Below are 18,469 nucleotides of genomic sequence, written 5' to 3'. Positions count from 1 at the left end.
TGAAAATAGTAGCAATAAAATAGTTTAATAAGGGAGAATTTTGAAAACCTGTAATTTTTAACTTATCTGACACATATACATATTGAATTCTGAAAACTATAAGAAAACTTTTATTTCTGACAGTTCCTCTGGGTTCTAAGATTTATAGACTTGGTGAGATCCCAGATTCTGTTTAAGAAAAAAATAGAATTTTTCTGTAAATTCTTATCTTCTGGTAGCTCACCCACTGTAATAGTTTCAATTATTATCTTCATATTAAAACACTCCCTAATCTGTATCTTCAATCAACAACTCTTTAAGCTTTGGACTACTTATGTAAAGCTCCCTACAAAAAGACATCTTTGCTTAATTCACAAACCACCTGAAATTCAGTCCACTGAAACCATCCAGAAAAGTGGAGAGAATTTACACAGGCTTAGAGGAAAGGCTGTATGGTAGCAAAAAAGGTATTTTCTCATAACCATACTGATACAGCATGAATTCAGGTTCTGCCACTGTACTGCTGAGTGACCATGGACAGATTGCTTGACTGTCTCTGAGCTGCCTAGTATCTGTGGCCCTTCCAATCCTCTCCACTGCCACCATGTTTACCTCACAACTGGATTACTACAGGAGTTTCTCAATTATTGGTCCCTTTTCATTAAATTCACCCATTCATTCAACAAGTAGGCCTGTCAATCATTAGATTCATTAAAAATGACACAGGGTATAAAAAGGGAAGGTCACAGAGAAGATGTTTAAGATGTTAATTTCTATTTTTGAGGTGTTCGTCTACTACAAACATCCACAATACAACTCGTCATCAATTCAAATCATTCAATTAACAAATATTCAGCAAGTATTTTTTGGAACATAGCATAGAGGGTCTTAATGAAGGATAAAGGTCCAGGTAGACCTTATAGGTCCAGGGACTTTAACTTTATCTGTTTTTTTTCTTTAAATGATCTTAAAAATCAAGACCTGAAGCAAATATGGCAAAATGTTACAGATGTTAAAACCCAGATGATGGAACAAGGGTTCTCATTATGTTATCTTCTGGGAGTTTCTGTGGTGTTAAAATTTCACACTGAGAGAAGACATGACCATGTATATGAATGAAAAACCAATAATGACAAGGGGAGAAGCAGTGGGGGGGTGGGTGGGATGAACTGGGAGACTGGGGTTGACATATACACACTAATATGTATAAAGTAGATAACTAATGAGAACCTGCTGTATAGCACAGGGAACTCTACTTCACTGTACAGTAGAAACTATCATGACATTGTAAAACAACTATACCTCAATAAAAAAAAATTTTAAAAAAACAACAATAATGGTGTTTTGAATATGTGTGTTTTGGTGAAAGACAGTATTTATTTACAATCTCACTTTATTACACCAAACAAGTTGCGATGGTTAACACAATATAAACACAAACATATGCAATAAGATGGAAAATATGTAAATTCATAAAAATCAGGACCAAAAAACAGATTAAAGGGAAAACCAAGTACATGAGAAAATTTAGAATGTAATCATATAAGGTTTAGGATTCTTTATGATTCTACACAGCACTATATTTGTAAATACAAATTTGGCTATGAGATTTCCTGACAAGCAAAACAAAAAGTGAAAACTACAGAATTCTCTTTCTCCATAAAGTACGCCAAGAACTCAAGAAAAATAAGGCTTTCCATGGCAATCAAGGCAGCACGGATCATCACGTATGAGATAATAAGAATCATACTGAAAAATGTCCTTAATAATATTCTTACGATACAGTAATAGTAAGCTTCTGAGGACTGTTTCTTCGATTATGTCTCAAGGTAAGCTAAGGACAGGACACGTGTGGCAGATTCCAGCTCAGTGCCCACCAAACCCATTTCCTCTTCAACCTGCTCGTACAGCTAGACCACAGTTTGCAGCCTTCCTTGCAGTTAGGTGTGGCAGTATGATTGAATTCAAGGCAGTGAAACAGAAGCCATTTCCAGCCCCATCCATGAAAATGGCACTCTATCTCCACACTCTTTCCCATTTGTCAGGTTGAAACAGGCAAGCAATGACCTTAGAAGCCACATACTGAAGATAGAGAACCACCAAATGGAAGGAGCCTAGGTTCCTACTTCACTGCTTGGAGGAAAACTGCCCACCAATCAGGCTCCATGCATGAAAGAAATAAAAAACTTCAATTGTGCAAAGCCATTTAGATTTGGGGGTATACCTATTGTAACACCAACTGTTACTCAAAAAACACAATCCTGCAAAGATCAAATGATATGGTTGAAGAATTCAGTTTTCTAGTCAATCTTGATTCTAGTGTAAGTCTAAATTGTCTAGAGCAGCACTGTCTAATAGAACTTTCTGCCATGACAAAAATGTTCTATAATCTGCACTGTCCAATACAGAAGCTATTAGGCACGTGTGACTATTGATTAGCAGTGGTTACTGAGAGTCATAATAGCATGACTATTGATGTGATTAGCGTGACTGAGTTTTAAATTTTATTTAATTTTAATCGATTTAAATTTAAATAGCCATATTGGAAGTCAACTACACTTTTAAAAACTAATAGTAACATATATCTACATGCATTAAAACAGATTTAGAAATCTTTTTATATTGATTACCAAAACTTTAAAAAAAAGAAACTTATTCTTGGTACATATTTACATTCATTAATCAGTTTATTAGCCATCTCTGTCTTTAATACTATGACACTAGGATTTTTCTGAAGATATATTATCTCAATGTGGTCTTATTATTTTTTCATAGAATTTCCCGTGATTCTCTTCAAAACTGCATGTCATGATATGAATGTGAAACTGTTGACACCTTCATATGACTCTTCTCTGAAGACCATGATTTTTTTAAATTGTGAAATACTACAGGTGCCAGGGAACCTGGTAATCTCAGAAGTAATGCTTCTAGATGGAGAATATTTTCTATTCTAATTTTTGAAATAGATATATGTAAATATTTCATCACTAATATTTTTACATACTGTCTTTTTGCCTCTTTTCAAGCAACTCTGTTCAACAAATATTTTTATAAAACCAAATTTATCAAATAAGTTGCCTATTTATTATTCTTGTCAATGCTTTGCTATATTAAAATAATGCAAAATCAAAAAAAAATTTAAATAACCACATGTGCCTAATGGCTACTGCATTGGATAGCACTGTTCTGGAAACACAATTATCAAAGTGTATACACACACACACACACACACACACACACACACACACACACACCAGGGGGTAAGCCAGATGGAGTAAAGCCACAGTATGAACATGATATATCTTCCTGGAATATTAATTTTACTTAAAGATAACATGAAACACGTTTATATTAAAAATAAACATTAGTTACATTATAGAGTAGAATATGGAGGTGATACCAGTAGGGGTTAATGACTAAAAACTCTAGTAGGGGTTAAACACTGTAGCCTCTGGAGCCAGACTACATGCGCTCGAAGCCTGATTTTGCCAATTAAGTAGCTGAATAACTTTAGGCAAGTTATTTAACCTCTCAATGCTTCACTTTTCCTTTCTGCAACATGGGCATGATCCAGTGTCAACTTCAAGGATTACTGGGAGGACTGAATGAGTTCATACGTATAACAAAACACTCAGAATAATGTCTGGCATATAATCTTTTACAATGAGAGCAAATATTACCATCAAGTTAATCATACAATACTGTGAGCAGCAATATAGAATAGCGCATAAGTGAGCTGACCTTGGACACAAATGCCTGGAAATTCCACCTTGTCCACCCCACTTAAAACTGCATCACTCTGGTTGAGTTGCTTAACTTCTCTATCTTCAGTTAGCTCCCGTGTAAAAAGGAGATAATCACATCTATCTCACAGCATTATTATAAGAATAAATTAAATTTTTTAAAATAAATTTATTTATTATTTATTTATTTTTGGCTGCGTTGGGTCTTCGTCGTTGTGCGTGGGCTTTCTCTAGTTGCGGTGAATGGGAGCTACTATTCGTTGTGGTGCCCGGGCTTCTCATTACGGTGGCTTCTCTTGCTGTGGAGCGCGGGCTCTAGAGCACAGGCTCAGTAGTTGTGGCACACGGGCTCAGTAGTTGTGGAGCGGGGGCTTAGTTGCCCCGCGGCATGTGGGATCTTCCTGGACCAGGGCTCGAACCCGCGTCCCTTGCATTGGCAGGCTGATTCTCAATCACTACGCCACCAGGGAAGTCCCCTAAATTAAATTTTGTAGTTTTCTCAAACTTGTCTGATCTTAAGAATCAGTTGAAATACTTACTAAAAATACAGTTATTAATGGATACTATCTCAGACCTATTGAATCAATCTCTAGTGGACACTGAGGAAACTGTATTTTTATGAAGCACCCCAAATAATTCAAGTATGGAGAACACTGAGGTAACTTTGTCCCCCCCAAATTTATGTTTACCCTAACTCCCAATGTGATGACATATAGAGATGGAGCCTTTGGGAGTTGATTAAGTTTAAATGAGGGGGGAGCCCTCATGATGGGATTAGTGTCATTAGAAGAGGAAGAGACACCAGGGTTTGCTCTATCTGTCCACCATGAAAAGATACAGTAAGGTGGCTGTCTACGAACCAGGAAGAGAGCCCTCACCAGTATCCAACCATACCAGCGCCATGGTCCCCAACTTCCAGTCTCCAAATCTGTGAGAAATAAATTTCTGTTGTTTAAGCCACCAGTCTATGGTATTCTTTTAATAGCAGCCTGAGCTGACTACGACACAGTGTATATAAGGATTAATGTAATCCAGGATAAATGTAAAGTGTCTGCTACATGGTAGCCATCCTTATATGAATGCAAAATTCACATTACTCCAGTGAAACTTTACACTTGCAGAGAGGTGGGGAAAACATTCGTCTGTTAATTCTGCACTATCAAGAGGAACGACTCAGATCGAGGAGCAAAGAGAATGGCTGGAGGTGAAAGATGGACTAAACGCACTTTTCCCTATTTCTCCCACTAAGTACAGCTAAGTACATAATTCACAGGACAGCCCCGCACAGCAAAGAATTATTTGGCACCAAATGTCAACAGTGCAGTGGTTGAGAAACCCTGGTTTAAACTAACCCCCTTTGGAGCCTTCCCCAGGGAACTGTGACTGTTTTGTTCTCTGTACCTATGGTCTCAAAGAAAGTTTAAAACAAGGTTATGCACTTCCTGAGCTTTTCCCTAGCATGTTATGTTGCCTTCCCTAACAGGCCTTGTCTTTGTCTGTTGGTGCCGCTGTAACAAAATACCAGACACAGTAACGTATAAACGACAAAAACATTTCTCACAGTTCTGGAGGTTGGGAAGTCCAAAGGTCAAGGCACCAGCATAGTCGCATTCTGGTGAAGACCCTCTTCTGGTGATTCATGGCCAGGGCCTTCTAGCTCTGTGTCTTCACATGGTAGAAGGGGCAAGGGAGCTCTCTGGAGCCTCTTTTATAAAGGTATTAAGCCTATTAGCAGGGCTCCATCCTCGTGACCTAAGCTCTTCCCAAAGGCTCTACCTCTTAATACCATCACACTGGCTTTAGGAATTGGGGGGTGGGGGTAGGAGGAGGACACAAACATTCAGATCAGAGCAGGTTTATAAGATTCTCTGTAGGTGAGGCCAATTATTAGCTAATATAAAAATAAAAATACTCCTCTCATCTTTCTGTACAAGTGGTATGCACAGAGCAAATAATTTAGATACTGTGCTGACCTCCTTTAAATCCACAGGGCCCTATACAAGTTCAGCCATAACTGTATCTTCTTTTCCAATATGCAAGGTTACATCTTTATGAAGCCCTCTCAGTTGCTTGTTCTCTCCTTCATGCTACCACTATCCCTCTCTCTCTCTCTCTCTCTCCCCCTCCCCCCCCACCCCGTTCTATTTTAAAAACCATCATAACTACTTGCTCCCATATCTGCCACTCTTTCACCCTGGGAGCAACTTAAACTAGAATTCTGACAGATTCCACATAACATAGAACAGCTCTTCACACAAAATAGGTGACCAATAAAGATTTGGCAGAGCTACATCAATAACGGAAACCACCATTTCTAGGTTCCCTATGGCAAGCCATAAACTGGTGCCCCTACAATTCGTTCTCATTATGGTTAATCCTCACAACCATTTATAGGAGAGAAAAGGAAACTGACGCCCAGAGAGTTTATTTAAACGATCTGCCCAAGGCCCTGCTTTGAAAGCCGGCTCAAACCAGATTTATTTAGATCAAGAATTCGTGATCTCACACTACGATATATAAAATAGGCAAAACAAGGTCCTACTGTATAGCACGGGAACCTATATTCAATATCTTAATAACCTATAAAGGAAAAGAATCTGAAAAAGAATATATATATACACATTTACCTGAATCACTCTCTCTCTCTATATATAAGTATACATATATATTTACCTGAATCACTTTGCTGTACACCTGAAATTAACACATTGTAAATCAACTATATTTCAATAAAAAATAAAAAAAGAATTCGTGATCTTTGCCCCACACACATAGAGCCCAAGGATGGAGAGATGGCGTCTTGGAGAGGGAGGTAAACCGCCCCAGCCTCATTGCTGTGGCGTGAAAAGAACCAGGACCATAACACAGGTCCACAGACCGTAGCTCGCGGCACCGGCGAAGAGCCCGAGAGGGAGGCAACACCTCCCATCACCCTCCCCATCGCCATGCTCCGCTCTTGCCTTACCTGGCTGCCCGATGTAGCTTCGTCTGGCTGCGCCCAGACTCCCCACACCAGGACCCCCAACTACTTCCTTAACTCCCTTCCCCTGTCGCTGAAACGGCGAGCGCGGGCTCAGGCGTCATCAGTCGTCGCCGGCGAGTGGTCACATGACGCCCCGCCCCGCTCTCCGCCCTTTTGTCATGTGACGGCTGAGGGAGCCCCGGGCGGAAGCCGGGGTCTGGCCGGCTGTGGATAAGGGCTGGGGGTAGAAGGGAACCCCTGCGGAGACGGAGGGGTGGTGGCCGGGGCGCTGACTCCGCGTGCGACCGCCGGCCCTGCGCGTGCGCCCTGGCGCGGCCCGCGTGACAGGTGAGTAGGGGCGGTGTGCGCGCGCCCACTCCTTCACGTCCTCCGTCCCCTCCCCCGCCCCAGGGCTGGGCCGCGCTGGCCTTGGTGGGGGCTTCTGCGGCATGGGGTGGGGTCTGGATGGGGGAGCCTGGCGTGGAGGACTGAGGGTTTTCCTGGAGCTGCTGCTGCAGTCCAGGCTCTGCATCTCCTCCACTCAGGTGGAAACAATTTTCCACACCTCTTTGGCGCTTTAGGAAGTGATGTTCAGCTGCTTAGTCTGCATCTGAGCCTTCCAAGTTTCCGGGAGCGGTGTTCTGTGGGCGTCGTCATTTCTCCATTTACTCTCCAGAAACCTGAGTGGTTGGTGGAAACTTCTACGGTCTGACGGACCCGGGTTTGAATTCCAGTTCTACCACGGGCTGTGAGTTTGGGCAAATCATTGCTCCTCTCTGCACCTTAATTCCCCCACCTATGTACGACATGCCAAAGTCCTTTGAATTTCAAAAAATGGTTTCGAGGGTCCTAATTTGTCTGTGGTCGTACAGTTAAAAAAACTAAAAAACACAGAGCCGGTAATGGAACTGGGTCTCCTGATTGACTGATTCCAAGTGCGTGGAGCTTCCTCCAGCCTAGGAGTTGCTGGGAGAAGGGGGAGAGAGAGGCTTTACTGCCTTTGCCCACAACAGGGAACACCTTCCGGTTTTTCTTCTTTCTTTTTCAGGATTCTCAGACTAGAGTGATTAGGCTTATTTTAGAACTTTTCTGGAAGAGATATGCCGGTCCCTTTTGATCAACAACCGCTATAGTTTGTTCCTGATAACGGATTGGTGGAGACCAGTGCTTCTTTCTTTATGGAGCTGAGGTTTTATAAAAGGATTAAAATAGATCAATCTTCTTTTGTCCTCTGAGTAGGATAAAGATTGGTTCTTCCCAGGGCAATTTAATTTTCAGAATTCAGTTCTGTACTCATTGGGTAATTGGTATGATGTTGCCATGCTTTATTCTTGAAAGCATGTTGTCTTTTGTCTAGGATTACTTTCCAAACTAAAAATCATAATTCCGTACCAAATTCTTGAAAATGAAGTTACAACCACTTTTCTGGGTGCCTTGTAAAAACAAAATTAGGAAATTGAGTGGGATCTCTGGTTTCATTGCATGTCAAATAGTAAGAGAGCCTCTACTGAGAAAGCTGGTCTTTATGAGTTGTCTTCATCCCTAGCACCAGCAGAACCTCTAAAAGGAAGATTTGTTGGGGGCGGGGGAGAGATGAACTGGGAGATTAGGATTGACATATATACAATAATATGTATAACATAGATAACTAATGAGAACCTGCTATATAGTACAGGGAACTCTACTCAGTGCTCTGTGGTGACCTAAATGGGAAGGAAATCCAAAAAAGAGGGAGTTAGGGGATATATGTATACATATAGCTGAGTCACTTCTCTGAACAGCATAAACTAACACAACATTGTAAAGCAACTATACCCCAATTTAAAAAAAAAGGAAGATTTAATATAGCTTCTTCTACCATGTTTATTTGCATCTCATTCTAGAGTGAATTTTTTTTTTAATCTCAACTAAGTCTTAACATCTTCTATAAAGCCACCTACCTCTGAGTTCACTGCAACATGATTAGGCATCTTTAATTATGCTTCTTAGATTCTGTTCTTTAGGACCAGTTTTTCAGCCAACAGTGAGGCTATTTACCAAAGACTTTAGCCAAATAATATTTTGAAAGTTGCCTGCAGTGTAACTCTTAGGTAAAAAGGATTAAAATAAGACTTGGACACACAAGAATTTTGACTTAAGTCATTATCCCAGGCCTAAGCCTCCCTGACCACGTGCGTGCAGGCGCCGAGTATATCTGTCTGTCTGTTCGTTGGGAAAGAAGGCAGGTCATGTTGACTTGCTTTAAGCTATTTTCTCTTTGGCCACGTTGTCTGTCCTATCTTGATACCCAAATGGTAGCAGTTAGACCTGTTCATCATAGCCTTACCTCCTCTGAATTGAGTCTAAAGTTTCATCCTCCTGAGACCTGGGTTAGTTTAGTGGTCTTCAGAGGACTTCAGGTGACTTTTGTTCTCATTTTCCTTTATTTTCTCACTTGTCTTATTTTCCAAGGCAGTCCGTTTCAGTGGGAAAAATGGAATGAAATTATCTGAAATTCAGCCTATTAGAGATCAACGTGTCTTAACAAGCAAGCATCACAGAGAAAACTGAACACAGTTGTTACTAATTTATGCCTTAATGTGTATTATACACAACCCTCATGAGAGAGAGCTGTGGACAACTGTAGTGGCTTCTCAGTAATCTCTGCTATGGGACCCAACTCCACCTCCCCTATCTCTGCTTCTGTCCTGTAGTACTTACTTGTAACCCCTTCCTGGAATGCCCTTCTCTTAGATCACTATCAGTAAACTAACAAATTACCCTCAAACCTAGTGGCTATAAAACAATAAGCATTTATTGTCTTATTAACATTTGTGGTCAGGAATCAGCTATGTGGCTTAGCTGGGTGCCTTTGGCTCAGGGGCTCTTGGGAGGTTGCTGTGCTGTGAACACAAACTGGGGTTGGGGGGATCTATTTTCCAGCTCACTCAAGTGGTGGTTGGCAGACTTCTCCATCGTCCCAAGGGCTCCTCCACAGGGCTGTCTCACAACCTAACAACTTGCTTCTCCCAAGACACACACGCTGGAAAGGGCTCCCAAGCCAGAGGTCACAGTCTTTTTTGCAATCTCATTTCAGAAATGGCATCTTTCACATCTGCCCTATTCCCTTCCTTAGATGGGAGACAGTAAGTCACACTCAGGGAATGAATAGGAAGGTGGAGGTCATTGGGGACCATCTTAGGGGCTATAGATACCCTTACTGCTTGATCCCTCACTTGCTCTGGCCTCTGCTCAAATATCATCTTACCAGAGAGGCTTTTACACTCTCCTGTATGTAAAATAACACACGCTCCATCCCTTTGTCATGCTTTTCTTTACAGCGTTATCAAAGCCTGATATGTAATATGTTTATTTGTTTATCTCTTTCCCACTCCCAATAGTATGTAGGCTTCATGAAAGCAGGAAGTTAGTTGTGGTCACTACGGTAGCCTCAGGTCCTAAAACAGTGCTTGGCACATAGTAGGCACTGGGTAGATATTTGTTGAGTAAGTGAATCTGTATCATTGGAAATGCTTTCACCTGCATATAATCCAGAACCCAATTAACATTAGGTAAACCATAAAAGCAGTCCATTTAACAAGGATTACAGAGGTAGGTAGTGCCACAGTTGAATCAAGGAATCAGTAACATCAATAAGAATTTAGATTCTTTCCTTCCGCACCACAGTCTGCAGGTTCTTGGCGTTTTTTTCTCTTAGGCCTGTTACCTCATGGTCTCAAGGTGGCTACTGCAGCTTCAGGCATCAAATATTCATTGGACCACACTCAAAGGCAAGAAGAAGGGGGATAGCCGGAGCAACAAGAGAAATTTCTCTTGACATGCCTCTCTCCTTGTAGCTGGAGAAAAAAAAACATTTCCTAAAAGTTCTGCCATAGACTTCTTCTATCTCATCGGTCACAAGTGAGTCGCATGTCTAACCTGGCTTCAAGGGAGGGAAAGTGAGGATCTGAATGTTTTGTCCTCTAGAATAAGAAAGGAGTAGGTGAGTGGGAAGTACTGTTGAGGAGCCAGCAGTTGCTGCCACAGCATCCCAGTAAATGAAGACATTTCCAAATTGTGAGTCAATGATAGAAACTTCCAAAAGGAAAAAAGAAAACCCTGAAGGGTTATACAGAGCTTCCAGGTAATAGATACCTACAGTAGGTAGCTCATCACGTGGGTGAACTTTAAAAATGTGTGACAGGCATTGAGGAATGTTTTGCTGTGGCTACAGAGGAACTCAAAAGTGGCATTGATGTAAACATCTTAATAAACTGACCACTTGTAACATTAGTCCTCATTCAGCTATCCTTGTCCAAAGCTGTCTATTTGGTCATTAAATTCTTACTTTTCTTTTTGGTCAGTCTTTTTTTTTTTTTTTTTGGCCAGGCCATGCAGCATGTGGGGATCTTAGTTCCCGAAGCAGGGATCGAACCTGTGTCCCCTGCACTGGGAGCACAGAGTCTTAACCACGGGACTACAAGGGAAGTCTCTTGGTCAGTTTTCTTAATTGTTGACATCATGTTGATAGAGCAGGATCCCAATGCCAAGTGAAAGTGCAAATGTTGGGAAGTCACAGGCCTTTATGAAGTTGAAAAATAATTTAGGCTTCCATGAAGTTCACAAATGATGACCTAGCTAAATTAACAATTAGAGGAGAGAAATGCAACAAAGATGATGACACAATTAACACTTCAAAAGATAATGAGGTGAAAAAGAATTGGGAGGCCCTCTGGAAAAATGCATGATGCCTTGGAAATTTTTTGCAAAAATTACCCATTTAAAGCTCATACTATGAAAGACAACTGTGGAGTACAAAACACTGTATTATCGAAATCACGATTTGATGAAGCCAGCTTTTGACTTGTTCTTGGTTTGTCCATTGAGTACAGAGTTTCTGCAACTTTACTCTCAATTTTGTTAAGCATAAAACTTATTGTCAGAAGTTTTGATGATATCATTTGAAGATACATTCCTAATCAGAACTTCTCCACTGCTTAGTATGAAATAGTTGTCCTTACTTTTAGAGTCACCCTGTCACATTTCTCAGGCATATATTAGTCTCAATAACAGGACCTCCCATACTTGACATATGAAAAAAACTTTTTTTTTCTTTTGGCTGTGCCGCGCAGCTTGTGGGATCTTAGTTTCCCAACCAGGGATTGAACCCAGGCCCTCAGCAGTAAAAGCACAGAGTCCTAACCACTGGACTGCCAGGGAATCCCCTGAAAAAAACATTTTTAAAGGTTGTTCCCTCATCTAATTCTAGTAGATTTTAGGACATAGTTATCTTTTCCCAAAGGTAAAAGAAGTGGTACAATTCCTGTAAGGAAAATTTAATAATCTGTTCCCAATGTAGGGCACCTTGGAACCTTCTCACAAGCTCAGGGATCAGCTACATCAAGTCTTTTCTCATGGAGAGAAGTGAATAAAGTGTTGAGAAAGAGGCCAAGAGTAGCAATTTAGCAAAGTTCCTCTACAAGGAAAACATGAAGAGTGGAAATTAAATGCCCTCCCTCCATATCAGAACTCATTATGTGTTACAAATTTTTTTCAGTGAGTTTGGAAGAAAAATATTGTGTGTGTGTTTCACGTGGTTCCTTAAAAAAATGGAGATTTTCATACTTTTTTTTGGGGGGGGGATACAGGTCCTTTAATGGAGTGGCCAGTATATCTGCAGACCTGGTTTCATCTGATGATTTACAGACCCCAGCTCTGAAGCCAGTTACACATTTTCCTGTGGCCGGGCACAGAGTAGTTGATTATCCTCACGATGTTGGACTTTTTGGCTGAGAATAACCTCTGTGGCCAAGCAATCCTAAGAATTGTTTCCTGTGGCAATGCCATCATTGCTGAACTTCTGAGGCTCTCTGAGTTTATTCCTGCTGTATTCAGGTTAAAAGACCGAGCTGATCAACAGAAATACGGAGATATCATATTTGATTTCAGCTATTTTAAGGTAATCTTCCTCAACAGCTTTTCTTACCAGTCTTTTCTACAAAAGCATGCTTTCCTTGGAAACCAGGAGACTCTGAGAGGTTAAGTAATTATGGAGAAGGAGTTAAAAAGAAAAGCTTTTCAACCAAATTTAGTATCAACTAACTTTAAAATAATATACTGTGTGGAAGCCCTAACACAATATAATCAAATCTTAAAAAGATAACTTTGGTATAATGTGTTTCACATTGAAGTACCCCACACTTAAAAGCATGTCAATTGTTGCAATTCAAGTCCATTTCTTTCAAAGGGATTTTATATCTGTGCTTCTGAGATCTTCATTACTTTCTGTTCCTCTGCTTTCAATTTTTGATATCCCTTTTGAGGCATAAGAACAAATTTTTAAAAGACTGTTTTGAAATTGTTACCAATAATTCTATTGGTTTGTGACTCTTTTCTTGATGTTTCACATAAATGTGTTTTTCTTCTTAGGGTCCAGAATTATGGGAAAGCAAACTGGAAGCTAAGCCAGAGCTACAGGATTTAGATGAAGAGTTTCGGGAAAACAACACAGAAATTGTGACCAGATTTTATTTAGCATTTCAAAGTGTGCATAAATATATTGTAGACTTAAACAGGTATTGACTAATTTAGTCATAGCTTATTTTGATAGTAAATAGTGGAGAGGGAGAAGGGATGGACTAGAACGTGTATATCTTTCTGAGTTACTAAGAAATTTACTAGCTCATACCATGGATAATTATCTTTTCCTTCCTGTGGCACTAGTCATCTTAAGTATTTTAGAGTTTTAATATTATTTCCTGCTCTTGTTAAGGATTATAATCATCTTGCTTTGTACCAAGTCAGTTGGCTTTCAATCTTGATCCTAATTTAGTTTATTATATATGAGAAGTGGAAAAAAAAAGGAACTTATTTTTGTAGCGTTGGTAACCATAGCCTTCCTTCTTATCCCTGACCAGACAATATTGTCTTCCTTCTAGCCCATAAGAATTCATTATTCATTAGCTTTTAAACTAGTCCATGTTTTTATGCCATTATTCCCAAGATATCTGTAATTCGTAAATCAGGACTATGGAATATTCCTTTTACTTGGAGTGGCCATAAATAATCTGTGGCCCTGATCACTATGAGTTCCTGCTCACCAATCTATTCCTAAGAGCATGAATGGCCACAAACTATTTGAAGGCCAGAATGCCTGGTATCTTGCCTAATCTTTTAAAAATCTTTACTGTCCTTCTTCAGAGATATTAACATTTTTATTATCAATGAATAACTTGCTCTGGGGTTTCATTTCTAGATATCTAGATGATCTCAATGAAGGTGTTTATATTCAGCAAACCTTAGAAACGGTGCTTCTCAATGAAGATGGAAAACAACTTCTAGTAAGTAGTAGTGACCACTTAAAATTTAAAAATCAAGAATGTCAAACTTAGCGTTACTTTTTTTCCTGTAAGTCACAAATACATACAGTGTATCCTTCTTTAAGGAGAAGCAAAATAAACTGATAATTATCTTCTAACTGGCAGGTCTTTGTCTGAATTTAGAACATAGTAGACTTTGAGCAGAGCTACAAGTGAATAAAGATTATGTGCAGGTTATGAGCTTCCTCAGTGTAACAATCCTATCTTCTTTATCTTTTGCATCCCAGACATCTAGCCTGGTACCTAGTACATCATGATCACTTAAGAAATGTTTGTTAAATAAGTGAATGACTTATTATGTATTCATAATGTTGGGATTCCATTTTGGTATCCCAAGCAAAATATGAAAAATAGACCAACTGAAAGATAGTCATTGTAAATTAAACTTTATTTTGCATAAACTTTTCGAAGCTCATTCTGTACAGAAGGTGAGAACCCTTTGGGGGGAACCTGCATTCTCCTTGTAATGTAAAGTTTTTAGGAGGAACCAGAGCAGAGTGATCCTTTTACACATTATCAGCTTCACTCCATAAGCATGTGTACTCCTGTGAACTTGGCTGTTGTCTTTTTCTCGTCATAGTGTGAAGCACTGTACTTATATGGAGTTATGCTCCTGGTCATCGACCAAAAGATTGAAGGAGAAATCAGAGAGAGAATGCTCGTTTCTTACTATCGATACAGGTATCCCTGGGCTAAGACTACACCCTCCAAAAGCACTGCTATTGGTAAAGTACAGTGTAGGTTTCCATCCTCCTTTTATTGTGAACAGCAGCAATATGATCTAGAATGCAAAAGTGTAAGATTCTTATCACTTCTAAGTATAATACATAATGTAGAAATATAACAATCTGTGTTTCATATCATCATCATTATAATAGATTATATGTCATATAATCTAGTATATATAGAGTAATTTATTATAGATTATTAGCGATATATAGCTTATCATGTCCATCATGATACCTCAGTTTTTTTTTAAAAGGAATGTGAATTTTCCTTACCTGAAAGATTAATTTGGGAATTTTGGCAGTCTAATGAATTTTTTTTTTAAGTTTTCAAATACTACTCCTTGGCAGATGTAAGGAAATGAATGAGTTTTCTGTTATCATTTTCAGGTTGATACATTTTGAAAAGTTATCATTCAGGGCCAGGTTGAAAGTGAATTCTTACCCATGTATATGTAGAACCAAAAACAGAACAAACAGTAACGCACATCCCAACCATGTGTTACATGTGTCTTTACAGAGCTATGACTTCAAGAAGCAGGGTCTTAAAAACAGGACCCACCTTAACCAGCTGTGATTTCAGTCCCTAATGTACAGTTTTCAATTTGTTAAATAAATGAGTCAGAATCTGGATACAGGGTCAATGTCAGAAATAATCAAGATTCGGGGAAGAAACAGTCAATAAGCAGGAGTCAGGAACTTGGGCTAAAGATGTGCAGGCTAGAATTAACATTTTCAGACTTACAAATTAGGACAAAATAAATAGGGCAAAAAGGCAGATCCTCAACAGAGAGGGATTGTTTGGGGATGTTGTATTTTCAGCCACACTTGGTACTGCCGCCTTCTCAGCAATAAATTAGGCTACTCAGCTGGCCTGTTCCTTTAGCTTTATCAGGATGTGAGGAGAGTATCCACCAGCATGCGTAATTCATTCACATCAGTTTGACCATCCATGTTTTTTAAAATGGGCTATGAATGGTCTTGCCTCTATTTCTGAAAGTACCTGGAAAAACAAAAACCATAAAAAACATGAAGAAAAAGAAAAAAATCTGCTAATCAAGCCCAGCTTTGACAATCCGGCTTTGTCCCTTAGGGTATAATGGCTAATTCATTAGAATGTGAGGATCCACTACTGAAGAGACACTGAACAATTACAAGTCAGAGCAGTAGTAAAGGAGGTTCTTACATCAGATAGGAGGTCATCTTCAAGTCTAAGATTGAGTCTCTTTGGGGGATTACTACTTCAAGCCACCAGAAAAATCATAGATGTTCTGCTTAAATCTCTGTAGAAGGTACATCTTACCAAGAAAAACCAGTTGGTATATCCCACTTGAAATTGATAGACTTTTTAAAAATTATTGTTTAAATTTATGAAAATTGGTGCAGGTTCACATTCTTTATCCACAGTTTTGAAATCCAAAGAACTCTGACAAAAATATATGAACATACACACATGCACAACATGCATACAGAGCAACTACGTTGGCAGCAAACCTGACCTAACTTGAAATCTTTTGGAGTCAGCACCTGACTGGAGCAGACATGAGGCTATAGACAGTCTTTATTTATCTCACTTGTGTGAATGTTCATAAATTTTATTGTAGAAATATTAATATATCTTGATCATGGAATGCCATCTGACCCTGCTGGAGTATTATATCGTACATGATATATGTATCATTACTTTCTTATATTTGAAAAACGCTATATTCTGAAACAAATCCAGCCCCAAGGATTTTAGGGAAACGGATCATGGACCTTCACATAAAACTGTACATACATACAGGAACACATCTTATCAGTTTGGTATATTACAACAGGCTTTTTGAAAATATAATTTTGAATTTTAGGGATATAAGTTGACCTACAGTCATATCTAAAATTATATAAAGTTAAGTTATACTGAAATTCTTCTGCTTTGCTGGACTTTGCATTTCTAATATATGCGGTTTCTTTGGCCCTTTATTTCCCATTGTAAACACGGCTCAGTGCTGCTCGATCTTCTGCTGATTCGAATATGGATGATATTTGTAAGCTGCTTCGAAGTACAGGTTATTCCAGCCAACCAGGAGCCAAAAGACCACCCAACTATCCTGAGAGTTACTTCCAGAGGGTGCCTATCAACGAGACCTTCATCAGCATGGTCATCGGTCGGCTAAGATCTGATGATATTTACAACCAGGTGGGGATTAAGTCTATTTTTAAATCTGTCCTAATAGTTTAAAAGACTGATTTCACCTTCCTCCTCAATTGCTCCTTTCTTTTCTCCTTCCTCAGAGGAGTAAAAGCAGCTAGAAACTATTTAAAACTTTCTGAGTTGTGCCTTGGAATTGTTAAGGAAAGAGGGATATTAATTAGGGCAGTATTAGAGATTTCAAGGAGGAGATGAGATTTGAGCTATATTTGGAAAGAAGATGCATTCTTTTAGGCGTTCAGTTGAGAAATGATTGCTGAGTGTGCAGTATGTGGCTGTCCGTGTGCTTGGTGCTGGGGATCCATTGCTGAAGAAGGCAGGCCCTGGTCCCTACTCATAAAGAGCTTGTAGCTGAAGAAAGAAGACAGACAAAAGAATTCCAGTAAAACCAGATGGGTGTTATCTTAGGGGAAGTGCAGAGTGTTGTGAAGCACATGACAGGGGCAGCAAGATTGCAACAGGTGACAAAGGGGATATCCGGACAGCCCAGGCAAATGAGGCAGCATGAGCAGGGTTGGAAAGGCTCACTTTCCTCTCTAGTATGTGTACCATTCACTCACTCAAAATGGTACCAGAGAAAGTTACCATTTGACTTCATTTTCCTAAAGAAAACATAATTTTAGGTATTATATATATTTTTTCTTACTAGAAGAGAGTAAAGAGTTGGACCTGTGATAACTGGATATCATTTATTACAGAGCACACCTGTTCTGTATAGTTCTTAGGTAGCCTGCTAGTTTTTTGTATGAACATGTTAAGTGTAAATAAAGAGTTTTTGGTTGTTATTTGTTTTGTTTGGTTTTTTAAGACAACTCAAAATGAGGAGCTACCTGCAGATACCAGGTCTCCATAATATTTGTTGCCATTTATTGAGAATTCAACATGAACCAGAATCATAGGAGGTTTTTTTCAAATACTGTTTTCTCTATTTTTCACAATAGTCTTTCAAAATAGACAGCACTATTCTCATGTTGCTGTTGAGAAAAATAAGGCTTGGAGAGCTTACATAATTTTCACAACATCACATAAGTAGGCAGCAGAACCATAATTTGAATGCAGGCCTGTATGACTTCAAAGCCCACGCTGTTTCTTTACTGCCTCTCATCAACCCTTCTATTAACTCTTCTGCCTCTTAGGCGGTCCATTTTGTCCATATCTCAAGGGAGTGTGTTTCAATTTTCTCCTTGCCCTGTGACCTCTATTAACACCGGGGTTGAGCTGTGGTTGTGCTGTGTGTCCACCCCTCTCTCTACCCTCCACCTCCTCTGTCCCTAGCTGATTGGACCAGGGCCAGTCACTTGACCCAAGATGGATCCGATTCCCTGTCTCCAGGTAATTTGGAATTGGGCCTGAGAAACAATTTCTGGACATGGGTTTACCCACAACATGCAAGACTTGGAGTTTGGGCAGCCTCATTCTGCCATGTGATAGAGAACAGTCTGGAGAGAGAGAAAAGTTGAGCAAACACATCCAGGGGAGAAACAGTGAAGGCTTTCTGGTTCGAAGCT

General features: G+C 39.6%; 2 protein-coding genes across 19 annotated transcripts in view; one reads left to right on the top strand and one right to left on the bottom strand.

Moving 5' to 3' along the window:
* NSMCE2 (NSE2 (MMS21) homolog, SMC5-SMC6 complex SUMO ligase) overlaps positions 1–6,826 on the bottom strand; it is a 224,350-nt gene extending 217,524 nt beyond the window's left edge. For 4 of the 10 annotated variants that reach the window (XM_019932013.3, XM_019932014.3, XM_073794742.1 and 1 more), the window contains exon 1: positions 6,688–6,823. The gene's annotated coding sequence lies outside the window, so the exon portion shown is untranslated. Of the gene's footprint in view, positions 1–6,687 lie in introns of all 10 variants that reach the window. The other 6 variants (XM_073794740.1, XM_073794741.1, XM_073794739.1 and 3 more) reach the window with 5 other exon arrangements.
* Positions 6,827–6,891: 65 nt separating this feature from the next.
* WASHC5 (WASH complex subunit 5) overlaps positions 6,892–18,469 on the top strand; it is a 54,198-nt gene continuing 42,620 nt past the window's right edge. For 3 of the 9 annotated variants that reach the window (XR_012327346.1, XR_012327345.1, XM_073794732.1), the window contains exons 1-6: positions 6,893–7,032; positions 12,312–12,622; positions 13,093–13,238; positions 13,919–14,003; positions 14,623–14,723; positions 16,757–16,949. Coding sequence is in view for 7 of the 9 variants with exons in the window: in XM_073794732.1 (XP_073650833.1) it covers positions 12,437–12,622; positions 13,093–13,238; positions 13,919–14,003; positions 14,623–14,723; positions 16,757–16,949 (711 nt within the window). In the remaining 2 variants the exon portion in view is untranslated. Of the gene's footprint in view, positions 7,033–7,265; positions 7,433–10,381; positions 10,585–12,311; positions 12,623–13,092; positions 13,239–13,918; positions 14,004–14,622; positions 14,724–16,756; positions 16,950–18,469 lie in introns of all 9 variants that reach the window. The other 6 variants (XM_073794737.1, XM_073794735.1, XM_073794733.1 and 3 more) reach the window with 5 other exon arrangements.

The sequence above is a fragment of the Tursiops truncatus genome, chromosome 17 (assembly GCF_011762595.2).
Source record: "Tursiops truncatus isolate mTurTru1 chromosome 17, mTurTru1.mat.Y, whole genome shotgun sequence".
Lineage (NCBI taxonomy): Eukaryota > Metazoa > Chordata > Mammalia > Artiodactyla > Delphinidae > Tursiops > Tursiops truncatus.
Note: the sequence above shows the minus strand (reverse complement) of the source record. Positions and strands in the feature narration are given on the sequence as shown.